The sequence below is a fragment of the Gastrolobium bilobum genome, unplaced genomic scaffold, assembly GCF_033153095.1.
Source record: "Gastrolobium bilobum isolate Gb01-03AN ecotype WA unplaced genomic scaffold, APGP_CSIRO_Gbil_v1 utg8625, whole genome shotgun sequence".
Lineage (NCBI taxonomy): Eukaryota > Viridiplantae > Streptophyta > Magnoliopsida > Fabales > Fabaceae > Gastrolobium > Gastrolobium bilobum.
In genome coordinates, this window is record NW_026898080.1 from 37,155 (window position 1) to 61,861 (window position 24,707).

General features: G+C 38.0%; 2 protein-coding genes across 3 annotated transcripts; both read right to left on the reverse strand.

Moving 5' to 3' along the window:
• Window positions 1-992: 992 nt before the first annotated feature.
• LOC133312730 (F-box/FBD/LRR-repeat protein At3g14710-like) lies at window positions 993-19,616 on the reverse strand. Its single transcript, XM_061513976.1, has 7 exons — window positions 19,496-19,616; window positions 5,355-5,422; window positions 4,403-4,536; window positions 4,280-4,283; window positions 1,885-2,802; window positions 1,466-1,600; window positions 993-1,292 (listed from the first exon to the last, which is right to left on the reverse strand). Exons 1-7 carry the CDS (start codon window positions 19,614-19,616, stop codon window positions 993-995), a joined length of 1,680 nt encoding a protein of 559 aa, XP_061369960.1.
• A 1,485-nt stretch (window positions 19,617-21,101) lies between these two features.
• On the reverse strand, window positions 21,102-23,944 carry LOC133312737 (F-box/FBD/LRR-repeat protein At3g14710-like). Of its 2 annotated transcripts, none has more exons than XM_061513984.1 (4): window positions 23,834-23,944; window positions 22,642-23,641; window positions 22,112-22,255; window positions 21,102-21,990 (listed from the first exon to the last, which is right to left on the reverse strand). In XM_061513984.1, exons 2-4 carry the CDS (start codon window positions 23,599-23,601, stop codon window positions 21,700-21,702), a joined length of 1,395 nt encoding a protein of 464 aa, XP_061369968.1. In that variant the 5' UTR covers window positions 23,602-23,641; window positions 23,834-23,944; the 3' UTR covers window positions 21,102-21,699. The 2 variants fall into 2 exon arrangements, with proteins under 2 accessions (XP_061369968.1, XP_061369970.1); XM_061513986.1 differs by having other exon boundaries at window positions 22,642-23,634; window positions 23,834-23,895.
• Between the last annotated feature and the right edge of the window lie 763 nt (window positions 23,945-24,707).

Sequence of the window (24,707 nt, forward strand, 5' to 3'; positions counted from 1 at the left end):
TGTTATCTCTTTCTTATTTTAAAAGTGCTTTTTATAAAAGTTAAACTATTTATATTTTTATTAAAATATTTAGTTTTTGAAAAAAATATTTGACTTTTGATTTCTGTTTTTTTTTTTAAAGTTAAAACTTTATCTTCTAAAAAAGTAAATTTTTGACTTTTTTGTGACTTTTGATTTTTTTAAGAGCAGACGTCCAAATAAACTTAAAGTGAGAAGTGTTTTTTTTTCTTGAAAAAAGTAGCTTTTGGAGAGAAAAAAGCTCATTCAAACAAACCCTTAAGTCGTTTTGAAATAAGTCATTTTGAAAATTCTAATCACTAGAAATAATAATAAAATTGCTGTATGGCTGTAAATACTTATATATTATAAGACATTCTGAAAATTTTAATCGATACTCCATCAAACAGTTGTTGTGCACAGAAATTCCATCAAGAGATCATGTGTAAGTAATATGAAAAACTCAAAACAACAATTTTCAATAGTGATGAACCCAGAATAATCAACAATGAAGGAGGAAAGAGAATGAATCGTGTATGAAGCAGAAACAAGGCTTCCAAACGGCACGAAATAGGATGCACGAGCAGAAGGATATGGTTTCGAATACACACACAAACAGGTGAACAGTTACAAATACAAAGAAAGACGCGGGGAAGTGCAACATCACACAAGAGCTAACGACAATCTATCATTGAACAATAATTAACGATGATAAAACTGAATGCCACTTATTTAAGAAATATCTGTAATCAAAATATTCCAATCTACATCTCAGCTTGTACTCCTCTGCCTTTTAGTTCAGCATCAAAGTACTTGAAAAGCTAAAAGTTATGAATATGGATACGTATTGGCAATAATCCAATACCTGAGTAAGTTATACAGAAGTAACAAACAAGAAAGACTATAACTAGTTCTTAAAGAACTAGATTTTTAAATTCATTGTTCTATTGTCTTGAAATGAGACATAGTAAGCATAAATCAACACATGATGTAACCTAATAAGCAAATGTAAATTCCATAATAGCAAACCTGGAACCTCTATTAAATGAGGATAGCTTCTCCATAACTGCTCGCATTGCGCTCCTTGAATAGAGCCTCCTCGTATGCCTCTTTCGAGCAACAACGTGAAACTTTATTGTTTCAATGACTTTAGCATTTTCCATTATAAACTTAGCAAAACGAAGTTCATGCTCGAAACCATAGAAGTTTCCAAATTTCATCACTTTGAGGGTAGATAGCAAACAATCCGGCACAATTGTTGAATTCAAAATCTCTTTGTCAAATACAGATATACCCTGATGATCAGTCACCAATAATTAACAGTATTAGTTAATTTAGTTAACATGATCCATAAAGCTCTAAATAAAATAGATCAGTAATCACAAAAAAGTAGAATTTGCATGATCTGGAGAGTTTTTTTTGACTATTGAGGGGCTTCACCATAATTACAAACTAATACTTTACTAACCTCTAAAGCTAAAGTCTTGAGAAAAGGTGCCTTGAGGAGTAGGCCTAAAATAGTTTGACCATTATTAGTACCTAGCTCCAGATGAGTCAACATTCCAAATGCAGGTAGATCAGCTAAATTTGCTCCTGCGAGAACCTGAAAAACAATGAAAGAAACTTTGTTGTAATATGACAATTGATATAATCTAGAATACATCAATGTTTTAATTTCAACATTGGCGCAACTAATCCAATTCGAGTCGGACAGTGAAACTACTAGGACTCGCACTTGATACCATTGATTAAGCTAGAATAATCCTTTACCAATTGATCAACATGCTTGGTGATAAAACAAAATGATTTTCATCTCATTATTATAAAGATTTCAAGGTTTGACTTCAATCTTCATATTCATGGCTAACAAAGGGCAAGAATACATACCTTAGTACCCTGAATTTTGAGAGATTTCATTTGGTTGAATTGTTTGACAAGCAAACAAGAGCGAAAGCTTGATTCTTGCAATCTCTCCAACTGTGGGTATACAGTGATTTCAACAGCAGCAGTATTATGAGTTGATGATGGATCTAACAGAATGGTGTCTTGCAATATAAAGCCACGATAAATGAATTCCTTAAGACGCGAAACACCAAACTTAGTTACAGAGTTAAGTGACTTAAAGGTAGAACGTAATATTGAAATGCTTTCAAGTTGAGGCGCGGTTAAGGTGATACTTGACCAAGTACAATTTTGTGTCTCAAACTTCACAAGCACTGGGAAGTTAAGGTTCCACTCTTGTGTATTACTAGTAAAGTCACTCGCAAATGCAATATCAGACAACTTTAGGAATTTTAGGTATGGAAGGCATACAAATGAGGGAACTTTAATAACACAGTGATACATGGTCAACGTCAATTCTTCCAAGGGCTTGCATTTTGGAAGAGAATGAAAGGAGAGGGAGAGATTTTGATGTGAATCAACACAAAGCTTTTTGACTCCCTGGCTTAATACAGCACAGATCCATGCATTAACGGTGGAAGAGTCATACTTTTTATGAATAACGAGAGAGAAACCTTGGAGGCTTGAAACATTAAGATGAAGAAGTACTTTATACACCAAGTCTATAAAGTCTTGTCTATATGATTTCTTTTTGGAAGAGTAGGAAGTTTCTTTATCATCAAAGCGTAGTTCAGTGATGAATGTCCACATGTATATCCATCTCTTGGATAACACACTTGTTTGAACTGCTTCTTTAGTTGGGAGAAAAGATAGTATGTGACCAATAATAAAATCAGGCATGTTGCTAATTATGTCTTCACATCCATGTTGCCTCTTAGAAAATTCATTTGAATCCATTTGTTCCTACAAAAAAGTCATCTCAATCAATATGTATATCATTATAACTATGGATGAAGTGTAAATTATCTATAAAATTCAAGGGAAAAAAAAACAAGGGTTTTGGGAGTTTATAAAAGTTAAAAATAAATGTGGATAGAAAATTAAGAATTAAGGGATAAGCTATTGTGCTTATTTTCTTTTTTTATGCCTATTTTACTTATTCATCTGAACACCATTATGTCAGAATCTCATAATGAGAGAGAAAGAGTGAAAATTTGTTGAGAATATGATGTAACTATGTTGGAGAGGAGCGCATAGAATAGACATAAATAAAAGATAGGCATAATATTCTATCTTAAGATTTATTCAGGATCAATAAATCTCAATTGAATTTTATAGATAAAAAAAAAAAATCTCAATTGAAAAGGTTTTGTTTGGGAGTTTAGAGGGGAAGGAAAGTAAATGAATTCAAGAGAAATGGAGGAAAAGAAAGAGAAGGGATATGATGGGTATTCTATTCCTTTGTTTGGGAGTTAAATCCCTCGAATTAATGGAACTTTAATTTAAAAAAAATAGAGTTTTGTGAAAATCCCTAAATCCTTCTCCTCACTTTTTTAAACTCACAAATAAGGGAATGGATCAATAAAACCCTTCCTTTTCTTTTTCTCCTAAAACTAACTTCCAAACAAGCCATTAGGGGCTCACCTCAAACAACAAGATTTCAGATTCAATTAAGATTTATTTATGTTATTTTATTTTATATAAACATGGATCTTCAACTATAACAGAAAAAAGAGTCAAATATATAGTTGGAATTAAAAAACAATCCTTTGGGTTGTTGCTATATTAATTTTTGGCAAAAATATTATGATGAAAAAAATTAAATCCAATCAGATTTCCTATGAAATCAAATTAACAGATTAATCTTAATATTCTAAAAAAGAAATTTGATCTTAATTGATGGAAGAACCAATTTATGACTCCATTAACTTTGAAATAGTTATATGCTTTTTTTTTTGGGCAAGAAATCAATATTTATTTGAAATCATCGGACACCATTCTATATTACATATTTTTCACGGATGTTTTGTTTATTATTGATGCTGCAAAACAAGCAATAAATATGGACTAAAATAAATGCAATTAAAGTACTTATATATTTGAGTCATAAATTATCAAAAGTATGTAAGTTTGTTAGATCATTATTATTATTTTTTTCTTAGCATGAGAAATCTTTTTATTTTTTTGAAAGCTTTCTCCCAAAAAATTTCTTAACATTTTTATTAAAAATTTGAGGCCTAAGACCTTAGCCAAAAATCAAAATGCGCGTGGAAGCATAAAAGATACACGAACATAAAGGCAAACACATAGTACCATTTTACTTGATTCGGAACTTGTTATTGCTGTCAAGGTTCCAACACCCAAGACTTAAAGGGGAGAAACTCTCCCGTTCTTTTAGATTTTATTAATACCAATTAAAATAGATGTAATCAGAAAGTACAAGCCTAGAAACAAAATTATTGTACAATAAGAGTAAAAGAACCTAAAACATACACATCAAACATTATACATCCATAGTTAGATACAAACATGAACAACATGCATCAAGAATGGAAAAACTAACCGATACAATCCAAGCGGAGAACTAACAACCAAAGATCCACAATCTTCTAGTGATTCCAATGGATCTTGAACCAACGTCACCAACTTTCCACATTCAGTTACGAGCCACTCCACCAAATCTGCATCGAGCCTTATCTGAAACACAAATGTTAGAAAACCAGGGCAAAACCACACTATAGGCTATAAACTCACTCTCTCAAAACTACACTCAAAGAATCTTGAGAAGAAACCCTAAGATTGAAAACCCTAGCCGCACTACTCATAGAACAGAAGAGACAAAATGAAAGAATAAAAGAATCTTTTTGAGAAGCTTCGAGAACACAACTAACTGGATAAGTATAAAACACATGTGAAATTACTTTTCTACACATACTATATACATACAAGCAAAGGTATTAATGGGAATAAAAATAAAAACAACACTTAAATCATGAGCAAATCAAATGGGCCAAAGAAACATGGACAGCCCAATAGGTCCAATTTTTCAAATACCCAATGTACAAACCCAACAACCATAACATACTCCTCCTTATTTGAGAAATTTAGATAGCAAGAACGGGGGCAATGAAGATTTAACCCCAGACCTCAATGCAATGCATGATTAGGATTTTTTTGAAGTTAGTGTAAAGCACAAAACAAGCTTAGTTAAAAATTAGTTGAGTTATGAGTTGTATGTATTATATCCACAATTATTTGACCATTGGCAATTACATCTCTTATGAAGTGTATTCTTACATCTATATGCTTTGTCCTTTCATGATATGCACTATTTTTGGACAAGTGTAATGCACTTTGGGAATCACACAATACCCGTGGTTTACCTTTTCCTAATCCAAGCATTGTAATAATACCATTTAGCCACAGAGCATCCTTTATAACTTTAGTTAGTGCCATATACTCTGCTTTTGTAATGGATAAAGCAACTAATGCTGGAGGTTAGCCTTCTAGCTTACCACATCTCCTCTAACAATGAATACCATCCCTATCATAGACCTTCTCTTGTCTAGGTCAACAACATAGTCTACATCGCAATACCCCTCCACAAACAAATTGTCAGAATTTTCACCATTATAGGTTAAACAGAGGCCAGTGGGACCATTTGGGTACCTAAATAGTGAATTTAAGCATTCCAATGGTCTTTGTTAGGTCTACTCATGAATCTAGAAAGAAAAAATGGTTGGACAATCACACAAGAGGAGAGTGAATTGTGTGTAACTTCTTTTACAAGAAATAATAAAAAATAATATCCTTTTCCAAAGAACTTCAACCAAAACGAAGTTTAAAGAATATCAATGTAAGAACCCGCACCGTTAAATTAAGAAATTAATTAAATAATTATGGTAAGTGATTAGTAATGTTGAAAGTCACTTTTCTGACGAAAAGTCCAGATACCAGTTCTGCCTCACGGTATAAATGCGTACCGATGAAGTATCCCGAAATATTATGAAAAGTATGTATATGTCACTAGAATAATATATAGGACTAGCATAACAAGTTTCAAGTTAAGATGATGAGAAATGATGTCAGAACTGATACTGAATACATAAAAGCGCATACCGAAAAATTGTTGCAAAAAATAAAATAAAAATATGATAAATCCTAGAAAAATGGCTAGGTTCAAAATCCTAAGTATGAGATTAAAATGCTAAGCGTAGCTATTAGCTCTAATACAGTGCGATTAAACTTAAGTGGCCTATATAAGGCCTTGGCACATGATCCTTGTAACACTCTGTGTTAATCCGGTTTGTTAACATGTCATCGTATTATGCCACGCTTAATTAAAATATGAGGAATATCTTTTTCTGTTCAATTATGACGTCATTATCATTACCAAGTTGAATTACCTAATTCATTTTCAAAACATTGCTTGTATGTAAATTTCAAATAGACAGCTAACAGAAATACCTCATAAATAAATAAGTGAGTATCTAAGTCACGGATCTACAACACGTAGTCCGGACATAATCTTGATACAATTATACAACTTGAAACAACTAAAAACATAAAGACAAGTCAATGTGGCATGGACAACCCCCATGCTCACCAAATAAGGCAACAACGCCCAACAACAGTCTCAAATCAAATAACATGACAGTAAAGATAAAACAATGTCAACATCCAGAAAAATCATCATAATAGCATGCAATCAGCTAAGCTCCGGCCTCCTGCCGCTAGAGGTCTCAACCCCCGCATTACTTGAACCTGAAATATGTGCCCAAAACGTGGGGTGAGATCTCTAAAAAGAAATCTCAATAAACAAGGGGTCCTCAAGGATCTCCCACCCCAAGCTCACTTACATGTGCAATATAAGTTCCAAAAGCAGTAATTCAATATCAGTTCTAAAATCAGTGCAATGCAGCAGATATTCATGTCATGTGTGTTATAGCTATTCTACTGATCAGAGAAATGCAGGAATACGTCTATTACCCACATAAGTACACGCCCATGCTGTACCCGCCCACAGGACCACCCCATGGCTTCCTGTCTAGGCGGAACACCACATACATATCATATAGCATTTGCACTTAACAGTTCAATAGCATTTCAGTAAAATAATACATGAAAACACATCATGCATATAACCATCCCCCCATGGGACATGGTGGAACAAACAATGGCTAAACCGAGGACACAAAAGCTTACCTTGCAAGCTAACTATCCAATGCCAAAAGTCCACACTAGCTCAAAGTCCACACACAACACAATCACAATCTGTTTGGACCAACAATAATATCAATATTCATACTCAACAAGCATACGGTATAAAGACAACGCTTTTCTTTTCTGTTTCAAGTCTTAAGGCTTCTCACAAAGCCACAAGCCCTTAATCCCTTGATTCTGATTTAACTTAACCATTACAGAAGTTCAACTTCCACAATCTAGGGTCCACAAACCCATAACTCAGTTCTGTATGAACAGTACCGTTACTGTTCACGCAAACCCAAAATATCCGGATATATGTCGGGGACATATCCGGATATTCAATATCCGGATATCATATTCGGATATGCATATCCGGATATCCATATTCGGATATCACGAGACCCCATATCCGGATTCCAATATCCGGATATCATATCCAGATATCAATATCTGGATATCCTATCCGGATATCAATATCCGGATATTTCGCGACAGAATGCAGATTCTGCATTTTGTGAAGATATCCATTAAAGGATGTGTTTTTAACATTTCTGAATGTCCAAGAACCCATTTTTAAGCATCTAAAGGTTCATATACATGTTGGTTACTTGTTTAACTCATTAAACATGGAAAGAATCCACTTTTACGCATTAAAACTCATGATCAAAGTTGATGAACTTACCCAAGGCTCTCAAAACAGAACAAGGAAGGCTCTTGGAGCTCACTATGCAGCGCCAAAAGGGCTGACTACCGAGTGCACGAAAATGAGCTTCAAGATGGCTCCTTTCTTCACAGAGGTTGCTTCTTGGAGCATCAACAAGGCAAGACAAAGGCTCTCTCAACCAAGTTTATGAACTCAGCCCCAAAGCTCATCAAAACAGAGATCCAAACTCAGCAAAGAAGCCACCCACAACCTCACAAGGCCAACTCACACAAGGCAATGGTGTTTTGGTAGAGAAACCAAGAGTAAAAATGGCACATTTGGCTCAAGGGAGTGAGGGAAGGTGAAGGTGACAAGAAGAGAGACACTCAGCTGCTGGAGAAGTCAGAAACTCACGCATAAGGCACAAGGGATTGCCCCAGGATCATGTGCCAAGGCCTTATATAGGCCACTTAAGTTTTAAACGCACTGTATTAGCACTAATAGCTACGCTTAGCATTTTAATACCAAACTTAGCATTCTGAACCTACTCATTTTTCTAAGATTTATCATATTTTTATTTTATTTTTCGCAACACCTTTTCGGTACACGCTTTTCTATAGCCAGTATCAGTTCTGGCACCAGTTCTCATTATTTTAACTTGAAACTTGTTTTACAAGTCCTGTATACTACTCTAGTGTCATATACACACTTTTCATAATTTTTCGGGATACTTCATCGGTACGCATTTATACCGAGTAGCAGAACCGGTATCTGCGCTTTTCGTCAGAAAAGCGACTTTCAACATTATTACTCACTTACCATAATCATTTAAGCCTCAAATTAATTATTAGGGTCAATTATGGAATTATTTCCTAATTTCACACAATTAATTAATTAACTTCCTTAATTAACGGTGCAGGTTCTTACATTCCTAGGTCGGAATTTTTGTGCTCTACGTGAATGTTGCTGAACCTTAGCTGCTGCCACCTTCTCCCTTGGTCATATGTGCTTGAAAACTTCCCAAGTCTTCACCTTTCCTCTTATTTTCTTCATCTAAACACTTGGTTGGGTGTGAGTTAGCATTATGAAGGAGAGGAGTGTCCCATTTTTTATTCCAGCCACTGTCTTGGTGGTATCTTGGACAAAGTCCAAATCAAACAACTCCTTATCTCCAACCTCAGACCAGTAGGTAGGAGTCCAACACCTCCTACCATACAACGCCTCATAGAGTGCCATGCCCAGGCTAGCATGGAAACTGATGTTGTACAAAAATTCAACCAATGGCAGGTACCTATCCCATGCTGAACCCTGCTCCAAAGTGCAAGCCCTCAATATGTCCTCCAAGGTCTGGATGGTCCGCTCAGTCTGTCCGTCAGTCTGAGGGTGATAGGTTGTACTCAGTCTCAACTACGTACCAAAAGCCTCCTGCAGCGCCTCCCAGAACCGAGATGTGAACTTCGGGTCCCTATCACTGATGATACTCTCGGGCACCCCATGAAGTCTCACAATCTCGCGAACATATAGCCTGACCAACTACTCAGTAGTGAAGCTCACCTTCACGGAAGAAAGTGGGCAGACTTGGTCAATCTGTCCACAATGACCCAGATAGAGTCGCAACCAGCCTGAGTCTTCGGCAATCCCACCACGAAGTCCATGGAAATGCTATCCCATTTCCATTTCGGAATCTCAAGAGGTTGAAGTTTACCAGACGGCTTCTGGTGTTCTATCTCCACCTTCTGGCAAACCAAGCACTTGGACACAAAAACAACAATGTCTTCTTCATATACGTGGCGAACATCAGCTTCTACGGATCAGCTTCTACTTTTCATAATTTTTCGGGATATTTCATCGGTACGCATTTATACCGAGTAGCAGAACCGGTATCTGCACTTTTCATCAGAAAAGCGACTTTTAGCATTATTACTCACTTACCATAATTATGTAAGCCTCAAATTGATTATTAGGGTCATTTATGGAATTATTTGCTAATGTCATACAATTAATTAATTAACTTCCTTAATTAACGGTGCGAGTTCTTACATTCTTAGGTCAGAATCTTTGTCCTCTACGTGAGTGTTGCTGAACCTTAGCTGCTGCCACCTTCTCCCTTGGTCATTTGTACTTGAAAACTTCTCAAGTCTTCACCTTTCCTCTTATTTTCTTCATCTAAACACTTGGTTGGGTGTGGGTTAGCATTGTGAAGGAGAGGAGTGTCCCATTTCTGATTTCAGCCACTGTCTTGGTGAGGTCTTGGGGCTGACTTCATGGTGAGAGTTGAGGGAACCATTGTGGTGGTATTTTGAGCTTCAAGAAGCCATCTTTGGTGAGAAAGGACCTTGCTTGCTTGTCATTTTCGTTTCCTTTGGAGGTCAGAACCTTGTGGCTGTATTGAGAGCTCCAAGAGCATCTCCCTTTTCTATTTTGAGCTCTGGGTAAGTTTCATCACTTTGATCATGAGTTTTATTAGTTAAAATTTGAGTCTTGGCATGTTTAATGGGTTGTTTAAGTAACTAACATGATCACTGAACCTAAAGGGGTATAAAAATGCATGCTTGGAAGTATTAATGAGTTAAAAATGCAACCTTGAAGTGATATCTTCGCGAAATGCAGAAACTGCATTCTGTCACGAAATATCCAGATATTGATATCCGGATATGATATCCGGATACGGGGTTGAAAATATCCGAATATTAATATCTAGATATAGGGCTTGTGAGATTTCTGTTTAGAGATCTCACCCCACGTTTGGGGCACATATTTCAGGTTCAGGTAATGTGGGGATTGAGACCTCTAGCGGCAGGAGGCCGGAGCTTAGCTGATATTTCTTCTTATGCTGTTTATGTTTGGATGCTGGATGATATTTGTTGCTGTCATGTTATTAGTTTCATGTTATGGATCTTTGAGCTGAGACTCTGTTGATTATGTTGTTATTTGGTGAGCATGGGGATTGTCCATGCCACATTGACTTGACTTTATGTTTTTAGTTCGGAGTTGTATTAATGTATCAGGATATTGTCCGGACTACGTGTTGTAGATCCGTGACTTAGATACTCACACTTATCTATCTATTAAGGTATTTCAGTTAGCCGTCTCTTGCAATTTACATACAGGCGATGTTTTTATGAAAATGATTAAGTAATCAACTTGGCTAAGTACAATGACGTCATAATTGAAAGTAAAAAGTTATTCCGCATTATTTTATTAAGCGTGGCTTAATACGATGACATGTTAACAAACCGGGCATGCCCGGGGTGTTACATTTTATGGTATCAGAGCACTTTCTAGGGAAAAGCTTGTATGTATTGCAATAACTTAGGATGTTTTGTTGTGAGTCGTGTCTGTGTGTTCTCTCTATTGGGTTTTCCTATGATGATGCATATGTGACCACATTGCATGGGCCTGATCAACTCATTCCTTGTGTAACTTATGCAGAGTCATGGTACTACCTCGGAGGAACCGAGACACTAGCGGGGATCAACCTGATCATGTCCTGGCTGCATTAGCTGAGATGTAGTGGCTCGACAAGCCGACCAGGAGGCCATAAGAATAGCAAACCAGGCTATGCTGGACGCCATCAGAGAGGCGAACATGAAAGCCACCGAGGATGTACTGGAGGCGAACCGCCTGGCGAACATGACTATGATGAGGGTCATGTTGGAGGAGATGAGGGCTGGTCTTGCTGTTGGTCAGTTCCCTCCGCCACCACCTCCACCGCCACCACCACCACCACCTCCACCTCCACCTAGTCTGCAGGACGAGAGCCAGAGCCATGTTGAGGGCACTGGTCGACTCACTGGGGTGATGGAACCCTATGTGGAGCCTATTGAAGATCGTGATGTAATTGATCGCCGACTTAATGCTTTCCGCGAGCATAAGCCACCTTCATTTTAGGGGTCTTATGATCCTATTGTTGCGGCGAGATGGCTTCAGGCGCTTGACAAGATCTTTCGGGTCATGCAGTGTACTAATCCGCAGAAGCTGATGTTCGCCATGTATATACTGGAAGGCGATGCCCATCAGTGGTGGATGAACACCTCTCATGCTTTTGAGATGCAGGGTCATGTTATGACATTGCCATTTTTCGAGGATTGCTTTTTGGGTCGGAACTTTCCTTATGATGCGCAGGAGAGGAAGCAGGGGGAGTTCGACAGGTTGGTGCAGGGCTCGTTGTCTGTTGACGAGAACCTGGCAAAGTTTAATGATCTGGTGAAATTTGCACACTTTTGGATGTCTATGCCTACTCCGACCTTTTTGGCTGCTATGTTCCGTAAGGGACTTAGCGAGGAGATAGCTGTTCCTCTTGCTAGAGCGGCTTCGAGAGATTTTGGGACACTGGTGCAGTAGTGTCGGGACATCGAGGATGTGTGTATTACGAGTAAGGCCAAGAGGGCCAAGATTGATGAGACGAAGGGAAAAAGTAGTTCCACTTCCTGGAAAGACAGGAAGTTTGCTGGAAAGGGCAAAGGGAAGCAGTTGGCTACTAGGCATGTGCCTAGTCAGTTTAAGGGGACGTCGACGCAGGGGAGTTCAGCTAGACCTCCTACTCCTAGATGTACCGGTTGTGGGAGATTCCACGTGGAGCCGTGTGCCATTGGCCAGTTGATCTATTTTTAGTGTGGCAAGGAGGGCCACTACTCCCGAGATTGTCTGTCGTCGACGGCGAGGGCTGCAGCGGTTCAGGCAGTTCCGTTACAGATGATTCATTTGGTGTCTTCAGCGACACCCGTCTACTGGACGTGGGCAGCAGTCAGACCGAGCTTCGAACCTTGTCAGAGGTACTATTTCCTTTGGTGGAATTGCTATTGATGTTTTGTTTGATTCCGAGGATATGCATTCTTTTATTGCAACCCCGATTGTTGTGGGGCTTGAGTTGCCCATGTATGTGCTTTCTCCACCGTTGCGGGTGATTACCGCCACCGGAGAAAAGTGTGATACCTTCACTGTACATCGAGATGTCGTGTTTCAGTGGGATGGCCGTGACTACGTGGTAGATCTGATTGGATTGCCGATGGCTAATTTGGAAATCACTCTTGGCATGGATTGGTTGTCCAAAGATTGTGTGATGATTGACTGTTGTGTCTAGCGAGCGATGTTGTCTCTGTGTGATTCCACAGTCAGTCCCTCACCTTTTATTTCAGTGCTGCAGGCTAGAAGAGCCTTGTGAGCAGGGACATTGGTGATGTCTTATGGGGAGGTTTGGTGAGTGGGACACAAGAGGATATCATTGGCATTCCTGTGATGGGGGAACTTCTTGAGCTGTTCCTAAGGAGATTCCGAGTTTCCGCCACAGCGGGAGATAGAGTTCTCCATAGATTTGTTGTCTGGTGTGGGGTCTATCTCATTAGCTCCATATCGGATGTCGCCACCTGAGTTGGCGGAGCTGAAGAAGCTCATTGAAGATCTTTCAGCGAAAGACTTCCTTCGACCGAGCGTGTCTCCCTGGGGACCACCAGTCATTTTTGTTAAAAGGAAAGATGCCTTACGCCATTACTTAATCGTGATGGTGCCTTGTTTGAGAATGTGAATTTCTCTTCAGGGAATTTAAGTGAGTAACACTTGAACTTTGTGGCAAGGCCACGCGCGATCTTGTATATGCGAGTTTTGTGCATGTACAAGTAGTTTGTGGGTTGAGTGGTCTCCATGACTCTAGGTTCTTATGTTGATTATTAATATGCTTTGTAAGTAGTTGATATGTTAACACCTGGAGTAGTGTAAAACATGAAATAAGTACGATAAATGATGGTAATGTATCAAGGTTATTTCACCTTTAATTGACTTTCGATTTTGCAGATGCCATGGAGGTTGATGTATATTGTTGCATAGAGTTTTGATTCATTATGTTATTGAAATTGAAAATTTTGCAGGTGTACGTGAACTGAGGTACGTTACTATGTGAATGAATATGTTAAATAACATGTATTGGTTGAAATGAACATGATTATGATTTCGTGCTGTGAAAGGTATATGAATTTATTTTGAGAAAAATGATTTATAAAAATAGTAAGTCTAGTCGATGTAGAGTCATGGAATAGGACCAAACTCACTCAAGCCTTGTGTGGATAAGATTTTGTGGGGTCAGGTTACCTCTATGGATAGAGTGATTGGCGATCCTAGTGAAACAAATGACGATTTCGATGTGATTGCGAAGTTTCAAGATTTGATAGTGACTTCCTTGTTGGGGTTGCACTTCTCGATGTGTAGACTATGAGAATTGAAAATTGAGCTCATGGAAAAGATTAAGAGGCGCAAGTGCAGAGAGAGTGCCTTGGTTATGTGAAGTACCAGGACGGTGTGTCTTGGAATGAAGAAGGACATTGTTGTTGCGTGCCCAAGTTTTTGAATTGCCAGAAGGGGAAGTTAGAACACCAGAAGCCGTCTGGTAAGCTTCAACCTCTTGAGATTCCGGAATAGAAATGGGAGAGCATTTCCATGGACCTCGTTGTGGGTTTGCTGAAGACTCAGGTTGGCTGTGACTCTATCTGGGTCATTATGGACAGACTGACAAAGTCTGCCCATTTTCTTCCAGTGAAGGTTAGCTTCACTACCGAACAGTTGGCCAAGTTGTATGTTCGCGATATTGTGAGGCTTCACGGGGTGCCCGAGAGTATCATCAGTGATAGGGACCTAAAGTTCACATCTCGGTTCTGGGAGGCGCTGCAAGAAGCTTTCGGTACGCAGTTGAGATTGAGTACCGCCTATCACCCTCAGAATGACAGACAGACTGAGTGGACCATCCAGACCTTGGAGGACATGTTGAGGGCTTGCACTTTGGAGCAGGGTTCAGCATGGGATAGGTACCTGCCATTGGTGGAGTTTTCGTACAACAACAGTTTCCATGCTAGCCTGAGCATGGCACCCTACGAGGTGTTGTATGGTAGGAGGTGTCGGACTCCTACCTGCTGGTCTGAGGTTGGAGACAAGGAGCTGTTTGGCTTATACTTTGTCCAAGATACTACCCTGCAGATCCAGTTGATCAGGGGAAAGTTGAAGCACACGCAGAATCGCCAGAAGAGTTACTACGATGTCAAGCATCGTCCACTGGAGTACAGTGAGGGTGAGAACGTGTTTGTGAGACTTTCACCTGTCACCGGTGTTGGTCGGGCACTCGAAGTAAGGAAGCTTAGCCCGAGATTCACTGGGCCATACCAGATCCTTGGTAGAGTAGGACCTATTGCCTACCGGCTTGCCTTGCCTCCGAACTTGGCCAACATCCACGACGTGTTTCAGCTTCGGAAGTACGTAGCAGTGGACAGAAGAAGAAGTTGAGGAGCAAGATCATTCCGATGGTCAAAGTGCAGTGGAAAGGAAGAACTCTTGAGGAGTGTACTGTTGCGACTCGACAAGTGCACCGATCGTGAAAGTAATAAAGTGTACCGGAGTACGAGATCGTTCCCACGAGGATCAGAATCTTCAAGCACTAGTTCGCTAATCACGTCTTAGTTGGACAATCAAAAGTTTGGTTTGAGAGAATGGTTTGTTCAAAGAACTTAAAATTAAAAACAAGTAAGAGCATGCAATCAAGAAAATTCAGAATTTAAAGAATGAATGATGATGATGTTTGATTAAGAATTTAGAAAGCATAGTTAAGGTTTCGACTTCCCCTAATATCCTCAATATGTTGTGAATTAAATAATCAAGAATCTGTTTCTTAATATATTGCCAATCAATTCTATCCAAGTTAATTACGGCTCAATTCCTTGTTACCATAAATCTATGTAATCTTGAAAGAACTCTAGTTCCCCGATTATTCCCCAAGAAAACAGGCATTAAGATCAAGAATTTCAAGATTGCATAATTACCCTATTTCTATCCCTAGATCACAAGGATTATGATAAATTATCAAGTCAGGGTTCATGCACCAACATCCCTATTGTCATACAATTCTCCAAAATTATTCTATAAGGAACAAACTCATAGAAAGCATTAAAAACAGATAATTTATTCAATTATAAAAAGAACAGGATTCAGAGACAATTTAATGCATAAACATAAAGATTCAATTGGGTTCCATCTACCCTTAACTACATAAAAGACTACTCTAGCATACTGAATTGAAAAACAATAATAAAGAAAAGAGAACCCCAAGCATCCATTGGTGTGATGTTAACTTGGTTCCTCAGTGTTCCAGCGCTCCGCAACAGGATTCCTCCTTCAGTCTTGGTGTCTGGATGAGTACGTGAATTGGTTTCTGAATTCGTGTTTTGGTCTGATCCCAAGGTCCTTATTTATAACTATTGGAGTTGTATCCGTCATTAAATCTCCCAATGAATCCGTATCAGATTTGTGATTGAATTTCATCTTTGTTTCCTTTTTGCATTTGATATCTTGGAGATTGGTTGACGATTTTGAACTTTGAATCCTCGTTGTGATCTTCCATCACATCTTCCTATTGGAGTTATATCTTATCTCAATCAAAGTTGATGTGTTTCCTCTTTGTATCTTTATAGAATCCGCTGCATATCTTGATCAAATCTTCCCTGGAGTTAGCTTTGGCCGTGCATGGACGTTTTGGCGTTCATCAATACGCCAAAACGTCCTCCTAGTGTATTTTTCTCTGCCTCTGGGCGTTTTGGCGTGCTGATGAACGCCAAAACATCCTCTTCGAAGGATGTTTTCATGTTGTGTGAGCGTTTTGGCGTGCTGATGAACGCCAAAACATCCTCTTCGAAGGATGTTTTCATGTTGTGTGAGCGTTTTGGCGTGCAGTTTTTCCGCCAAAACGTCCTGGTCCAGGGAGTTTTTGCTATTTTCTTCATCTTGAGCATTTAAACTTGCTTCATGGACGCCAAAACGTCCTCTTACAGCTAATTAAGAGGTCTTCAACTCAACTTGATGTCTTCTTTTGGTTCCAAAATGCCATAATAGGTGTCAAAAACCCTTGAAATCAGAATTATGACATGTTAGCAAGATATTCACTTATTGTGACTTTTCGATATAAAACCCTAATTAACAGGCAATTCATGATATATATATATATATATCAATCATAATTAAGCCTAAAAATATGGTAAACCAAGGGTTTATCATGTACTTGGGAGCGAGAGGACGAGCTTCTCCGGCAGTATCCCGACTTCCGAGACAAGTATATTTTGATTTTGAGGGCAAAATCCTAAAAAGGTGGGGTGAATGTAAGAACCTGCACCGTTAATTAAGGAAGTTAATTAATTAATTATGAGAAATTAGGAAATAATTCTGTAATTGACCCTAATAATTATGATAAGGCTTGATTAATTATGGTAAGTAATTAATAATGCTGAAAGTCGCTTTTCGAACGAAAAGTGCAGATACCGGTTCTGCTGCTCGGTATAAATGCGTACCGATGCAGTATCCCAAAAAATTATGAAAAGTGTGTATATGTCACTAGAATAATATATAGGACTTGTAAAACAAGTTTCAAGTTGAAATAATGAGAACTGGTGTCAGAACTGATACTGGCTATGGAAAAACGCATACCGAAAAGGTACCGCGAAAAATAAAATGAAAATATGATAAATCTTAGAAAAATGAGTAGGTTCAGAATCCTAAGTGTGGAATTAAAATGCTAAGCGTAGCTATTATGGTTAATACAGTGTGATTACACTTAATTGGGCCTATAAATAGACTTGGCACTAAGCCCTAGGCTGATCCTCAGCATTCTCCAGCCTCTTCTACGTGAGTTCTTGTGTGTGAGCTGCTGCCACCCTTCTCCTTGGTCACCTTTGCATGAGAAAACCTCCAAGCCACCTCCTTTCTTTGATTTCTTCACCTCTAAACAAGTAAACACTTGGGTGTGAGCATTGGTGAGGGTGAAAGGTGTCATCTTTTGAGTTGAGGGTGCTGTCTTGTGTGAAGGTGTGGGGCTGAGTTCTTGGGTTGTGTTGTTGGAGCCTTGTCTTGGTTGTGGGAGCTTCAAGTGGTGACCTTTGTGAAGAAAGGACCCACCTTGAAGTGCTTTTTCGTGGCCCTTTGGTTGCTGCTATGTGGAGTAGCATTAGAATCTCCAAATCACTGCCTTTTTCTATTTTGAGAGCTTGGTAAACATACTCAACCTTTGATCATGAGTTTTGATGGTTAAAAATGGAACCTTGATGCATGTAATGAACTAAAGTTAATAACTTGTGGTTGGGTAAGGTTAAACACACCTTAAAATGCATGTTTAAGCTTATGTAATCGGTAAAAGTCGAACCTTTTGATTGATATCTCGCGAAATACAGAATCTGAGTTCTGCCGCAAAGTATCCGGATATTGGGTTAGAAATATCCGGATATGGATATCCGGATATGGATATCCGGATATGGGGTTCTGAATATCTAAATATTGATACCCGGATATTGCCAGACAGATATCTGGATATTGATATCCGGATATGCCCCCGACAAATATCCGGATATTCTGGATTTGCGTGAACAGTAATGGTACTGTTCATACAGATTGGTATTTGGGGTTTGTGAACCCTAGATTGATGAAATGAGACTTCTGTAATAACTTATCTAAGTCAGGTTCAAGGGAGTAAGGGCTTGTGGCTTTGTGAGAAGCCTTAAGACATGAAACGTAAAAGAGAAGCGTTGTCTTTATGTATATGCTTATGAGCTATGGTTGTTGATATTATTGCTGGTCCAAAACAGATTGTGATTCTACTGTGTGTGGACTTTGAGCTTCTGTGGACTCTTGGTTTGGATAGTTAGCTTGCAAGGTAAGCTTTCGTGTCCTCGGTTTAGCCATTGTTTGTTCTACCATATCCCATGGGGGGATGGTTTATATGTATGATGTGTTTTCATGTACTGTTTTATTGAAATGATATTGAACTGTTAAGTGCAAAATGCTTATGATATGTATGTGGTGTTTCGCCTAGACATGAAGCCATGGGGTGGTCCTGTGGGCGGTACAGCATGGGCGTGTACTGTGTGGGTAATAGACGTATTCCTGCACTTCTCTGATCAGTAGAATAGTTATAACACACATGACATGATTATCTGCTGCATTGCACTAATTTTGGAACTGATATTGAATTACTGCTTTTAGAACTTATATTGCACATGTAAGTGAGCTTGAGGTGGAAGATCCTTGAGGACCCCTTGTCTTACTGAGATTTCTGTTTAGAGATCTCACCCCACGTTTGGGGCACATATTTCAGGTTCAGGTAATGCGGGGGTTGAGACCTCTAGCGGCAAGAGGCCGGAGCTTAGCTAATATTTCTGCTTATGCTGTTTATGTTTGGATGCTAGATGATATTTGTTGTTATCATGTTATTAGTTTCATGTTATGGATCTTTGAGCTGAGACTCTGTCGATTATGTTGTTATTTGGTGAGCATGGGGATTGTCCATGCCACATTGACTTGACTTTATGTTTTTAGTTTGGAGTTGTATTAATGTATCAGGATATTGTCTGGACTACGTGTTGTAGATCCGTGACTTAGATACTCACACTTATCTATATATTGAGGTATTTCAGTTAGCTGTCTTTTGCAATTTACATTCAGGCGATGTTTTTATGAAAATGATTAAGTAATCAACTTGGCTAAGTATAATGACCTCATAATTGAAAGTAAAAAATTATTCCGTATTATTTTATTAAGTGTGGCTTAATACGATGACATGTTAACAAATCAGGCATGTGCGTGGTGTTACATTTTGCCTCATGCGAGGGAGGGACGTGGATTGGGTAAGTGGCGATGACGTATTGACCCCGAGACGTATGGGATACTGGCACCCACTCCTCGTGTGGAGTTGTATATAGACCACCTAGATATCCTAGTGAGGAGTACACTCCTATTACATATTATCCACAGTAGATGTTGCATATAGAGCCACATATGCCATTTAGTTACCCATCTTAGTCAGAACATCCTTTTCTATATCACTATTTACCACGGATGAGTAGTCAATACGAGCAGACACAGGGTTTGCAAGGTTCTCAAGGTCTTTATTGTGCCAACCTGCTGCATTCATTTCATTACGTTGATGACTAGGGTCACGAGTTTACTGGTTTTCACAGTTATCAAGACGAACAACTTAGTGCTACTATGAAGGATAGGCGTACCCATGTAGATATATATGAGTTGGGAGGTTACATTCTGGACAATCCGATGCAGGATACGCCGAACCTATATCAGGCATTATAAGACACTCGTGATGATGATGATAAGGCCACCATAAAAGTATTCAAACAGGCAGCTGCATATGAGTTTGAGTTTAGGTTGGACCCTCCAGTCTAGTGAGGTCGTGGCATAAGCAAAAACCCTGATTGGGGTGCGCGTCAGAGGCATTGGCATCCACCATCATACAATATGTTGCTTATTTCATCTCATTTTTCATTTTACTTAGACATCATCTTGCACCATGGATGATTGTATTTATCGAATACTTCTTGGGACGCTACATATTAATTATCATATATTTAGTTCATAAAAAAAAATAACAAGAAGACATAATTATATTAATATGGGTTGCCCGAGACTCGAACCCGAAATAACATATATTAAATTCAACACAATCTAACGTTACAACAACTTAATTGGACAGACGCGTTGTGGGACATGAGTGTCTATATAACCAAATTGTTTACATATTCTAGATTTAGTTCGGTTAGAACTAGGTTCGACCTCATTCATTTCATTACACATGCGAGTTGATTTTTGGTCACCCATTTGCACGCATCCTTTTCTAATCATGGATTACCTTTGGTCCTGACGCTGGTGGTATTGCTTCTCCACTTTTGATTGGCAACCAATGTGGGGAGTAAACATGCATAACATTCAAAAATGAGAATGTTTGATCCACGTACTAGTCAACGTCATAGGCTACATTCTAACCCACAACAATTACATGGCTACATGAAAATTTGAATACCTGGAATTTTTCGTATTGGCATTTCCTCTCTGTCAAGTTAACCTAAAATGTATTGCCATCTTCATCAACTTCAAACAATGTTTATGTAGCATCATACTTTTGAACACAATGTGAAGTAGCCATATCTTTATTCTAATTCATGGTACTACTAATAACACTGCAGAAATACATCTTGTTCTGCACATCTATATTGATTTTGAACCTTCTCTTGACGAAGTAGTAAACTAGTCTACAATATGCGCACTTGATTAAAGTAACGATTGGCATGTTCCTCGCTCGTTTGAAAACTCTATTGACTGCCATATCAATAAGAGTTTTCCATTTATATTCTCTAATTAACATTTAATATTTTTCTACACTCTTGATTTCCCTAATTTTATTTTTCTTAAAAACATTATATGATGAGTTTGTTTTCATTCTTCCTTCCCCCAATATTACTACTCATATGATGGTCACTTGCATATTCATATCTATCTACAAACAGAATTTGTATATACACTTGGATTTTTCATTCTTTTTTTATAGCCATCCATGAATTATATAAAAGGTTTCAGAGGTGGAAGATAAAAAGAACAGAAAGAATTGATATGAAGCTTTTAATTGGCAAAGATGTTTGGATCTTGAGAGTACATATGAAATGCTTCACCAAACGTAAGACCAACCCTTGGAACCGATGGAAGTGGCAAATCCTAAAGTTTGGAGGTGAGGGATTGAAACAGTTAATTGAACAGAACAATGAAGAGAAAAATAAAAAAAAGCAAATAAAAGGCTCCACCTTCTGAATGCAGGAAGATCTTACAAGAGAGTCTTTGGCAAGGGTGAAGATCTGAATGATAGAAAAACCGTATCTAGTGTAGGGCAACAATCTGCTCTCAAAGATCTTTCTTCTCAAGTCACTGATCCTTATTTCTTTATATATCACTTTCAGTAATTTCGCTTCCTCTCTATGTGATCATAATAAAAGCTTCTTCTGGTGTAGTTCGTGGTTAGTGGTGGTGATACAACATGTGTATGCCCTTCAAGAACTGGTGAACACAAATCTGCAAACCTTGGCCTCTCACTAATCACAACTCACACTATATTATTTACTTATTTTACATTTCCATGATGCAATAAAGCAAATTAGAGACACAAAGTAAATACATTTAACAGTTGCAGCACAAGTACTCTGTTCTGAAAATCTTCAGGAACCGTTGACATCAGAAAATTCTATCATGGCAACGCTGGAGCACTTTGGAAAAGAGAGTATCTGCTCCTTAACTTTCTCCAAGTCAATATCTGAATAACGCAGCCAAAAAGCTGTAGATATAGCAATCCTCTCCAAGATTGCTGCATATGCCATCACGAATTTTACCAGACAAAGCTCATGGTCATGCACATTAAATCCTTTAAACTGAAAAACTTTGAGGCTTGACATAAAGCAATGAGGCACTGATGCAGAAGTCAAGATATCTTTATTTAAGTCACATACTCCCTGAAATTTTTGTGTGTACAATGAGTCATCCATCATTCATTATTTTATATTATATATTAAACAAACCATAAAACAAGTATTTTGAATTTCTGTGAAGTAAAGCAAGAGGATCTAAACTTACATTAAGTAAAACAAGAGTATTAAGATTTGGGGAATTGTGGAGTATGTTCAACAGAGCTTCACCAGTAACCTCGTTTAGTTGCAGATAAGTCAACCTTCCAAAAACAGGTAGATTGGCGAAAATATCTTTAGCATGCATTATAACCTGTATGACAAGGAAGAAACTTGTTCAAATTCAGAGTCAAATTTTGTTTGTTTGGATGCAAGATAGCCAGAGCCAAAACAATGTACTAGTAAAAAATCAAGTAGTGAGGTTAAATGGTTTAGATGCTACATCAATCAGTTGTCCTAAAAAAAATGAGCAGTGTTGTTTATAGTGAAACACAAAGGTCCACCACTTAAACTAATCCCACTCTTAACAAACTCTCCTTTTAAGTTATTTTTTTTTTTTATATTAGCACCATGCTGCCCTTATAAAACATGTATTTTCAGACACGCTTTCTTATTATAAAACATGTTATGCAACCACAGGAAAATATACTATTCCACACATCAAAATATTTATTCACATATAATGAAAACAAAGCATACCTTGTAAAACAATAATTTCAATCGTTCCACTTCATGGATCTGTCTGAGAAGCATATGTGCTTGAAACCCAAGTTTTTCCATTCTGTTCTTTTTGTCTTCATCAATAACAATCACAACAGAAGCACTTCTAATTGATGATGGTTTTAATAGAATGATATCTTGTTCAAGATCACCCTCATAAGAGAAATCAGTTAGATGAGGACCAAAAATCTTGATGGAAGATTTACATGTTTCATTTGATTGGGAGTTCCATATTGCTATTGAAAATGTTTCAAGTAGAGGTGCCTGTATACTAATATTCTGCATAGTTGACCACTCACATCCCCTAGCTTCAAACACTTTGAGAACTGGGAAGCTAAGAATTATATCTTCTGAATAAGTGGAGGATTCACTCACTAACTTAATCCCAGAAATGCTAAGGTTTTGAAGATTTGGGAGAGAAGCAAAGATGGGAACACTAAGAGTGCATCTCATTTGAAGCACCAAATGTACTAGAGAGCTGCAGTTAAAGAGGGAATGGGAAGAAAGGACGACTTTATCAGCATACTGAATACGAAGCTTATGGACACCCTTTTCCAAGATAGTGGAAATCCATGCACTAACCTGTGATACATCATAATGATAACATGTTAAACAAAGAGAGAAACTTTGTATGCTTGAATCAACTAGGTGAAGAAGCACTCTGTTCACAAAATGCACAAATTGTTCTTGTTGCATCTTCTTCCCAGAACAAAGGGAACTATCATTAAACTGTAAACTGGTGATGGATTTCCAAACTTCAATCCACCTTCTTGATAATACACAAGTGTGAATTGCCTCCATAGTTGGAAGGAAACACAGGATGTGACCAAGAGTGATTTCATGTAACTCGCTAATAATGTCTTCAACATCAACCAGAGTTTGCTCACTGTGAAACTTTCTTGATGTTTCATGATTCTGAGTTGCAACACTCGAATCCATGACTACGAAGTACCTAATGCTCGATTTCTGACACTGCCAACTTTCATCAATCATATAAACACCAATCAATAATATTAAAAAGGAATAAAATAATTATAATTTCAAGCATGCATCATTTAGTTAAAATATAAATTCTTCTACGCAAAGTCAATGAGTATGAAGTATGTGCCAAAAAAAGTATTGAAAGAAGAGTATACAATTTGAAGCAGATGAATGAGGAAGTAAGACTCACCCGAATGTAGAAAGGCTAGAGCATCACAGAAAGTTCACACTTTTTGGACTGAAAAGAAAAAAGAAACATAAAAGACGGTCCTTTGAGTTCAGCTTTATTCATATGATTAATAAGAGACTTTAATTTATAATAAATTTATAAATTACACTAAATTTAAATAGTTAGATTTTAATCAAAAATGTACGATCAATTAAATTTAATGTAATTTATAAATAAAATATTTGTAATGTTGTGATAACTTAAGGAAATAGAAGGACCCTTTATCCTACCTACTTACATCCTAAGGTGGAGGAAGTGACACGTCCACGAGGGTCGTGACAATCATTCGAGCCCATCGAGGTGTTGGCACGAACCTGACAAGCTTCGCACATGCACACAATGAATGCCGAAGACTTTAAGTTGGCCTGCACAACGAAGGGTAGCCAAGTGACTTAGCTACCATTATTTTGTCAAAAGAAACAAGTAATATGAATTTCTGGTGTTGAAGAAGGGAAGAAAAAAACAAAATGTCACGTTTTGGAGACCTTCTTATGCCACGCGCAAAAGTATATAATCAATGTAAATTTAAAAATAAATTATTTAAGTAATATATATTTAAAGTTATTTTTCGAAATAATACAATCAGTTAGCAGAGAAGGAATGCATGATTATATATGGGAGTGTGTAACTATCATGTGTCGCAAATCAGATGAGTCGCGCACCCTCTATGAACGACTCACAAGATAAATGAATGATTAGTTGCGTTTGGGAGATGCAAATTACCGCATCGCACGATTAGGTGAGTTGCGCATACATTCCATGGACAATTAGTTACGCACACCCCATGAACAATTCGCGAAATCGTTCCACATGATACAATCCTGATCATCTGTTA

What these genes read in the sequence shown, in the direction of transcription:
- LOC133312730 (XM_061513976.1), bottom strand. Translation starts at nt 19,616, where the DNA reads ATGAATGCAGCAGGTTGGCACAATAAAGACCTTGAGAACCTTGCAAAC. An exon ending in GGATGTTCTGACTAAGATGG is followed by an intron (nt 5,423 to 19,495) that starts GTAACTAAATGG and finishes ATTGCGATGTAG; the next exon opens with ACTATGTTGTTGACCTAGAC. An exon ending in TCAAAATTCAGGGTACTAAG is followed by an intron (nt 1,601 to 1,884) that starts GTATGTATTCTT and finishes ATTGTTTTTCAG; the next exon opens with GTTCTCGCAGGAGCAAATTT.
- LOC133312737 (XM_061513984.1), bottom strand. Translation starts at nt 23,601, where the DNA reads ATGGATTCGAGTGTTGCAACTCAGAATCATGAAACATCAAGAAAGTTT. An exon ending in TGAAATTATTGTTTTACAAG is followed by an intron (nt 22,256 to 22,641) that starts GTATGCTTTGTT and finishes CTTGTCATACAG; the next exon opens with GTTATAATGCATGCTAAAGA. An exon ending in ATACTCTTGTTTTACTTAAT is followed by an intron (nt 21,991 to 22,111) that starts GTAAGTTTAGAT and finishes CAAAAATTTCAG; the next exon opens with GGAGTATGTGACTTAAATAA.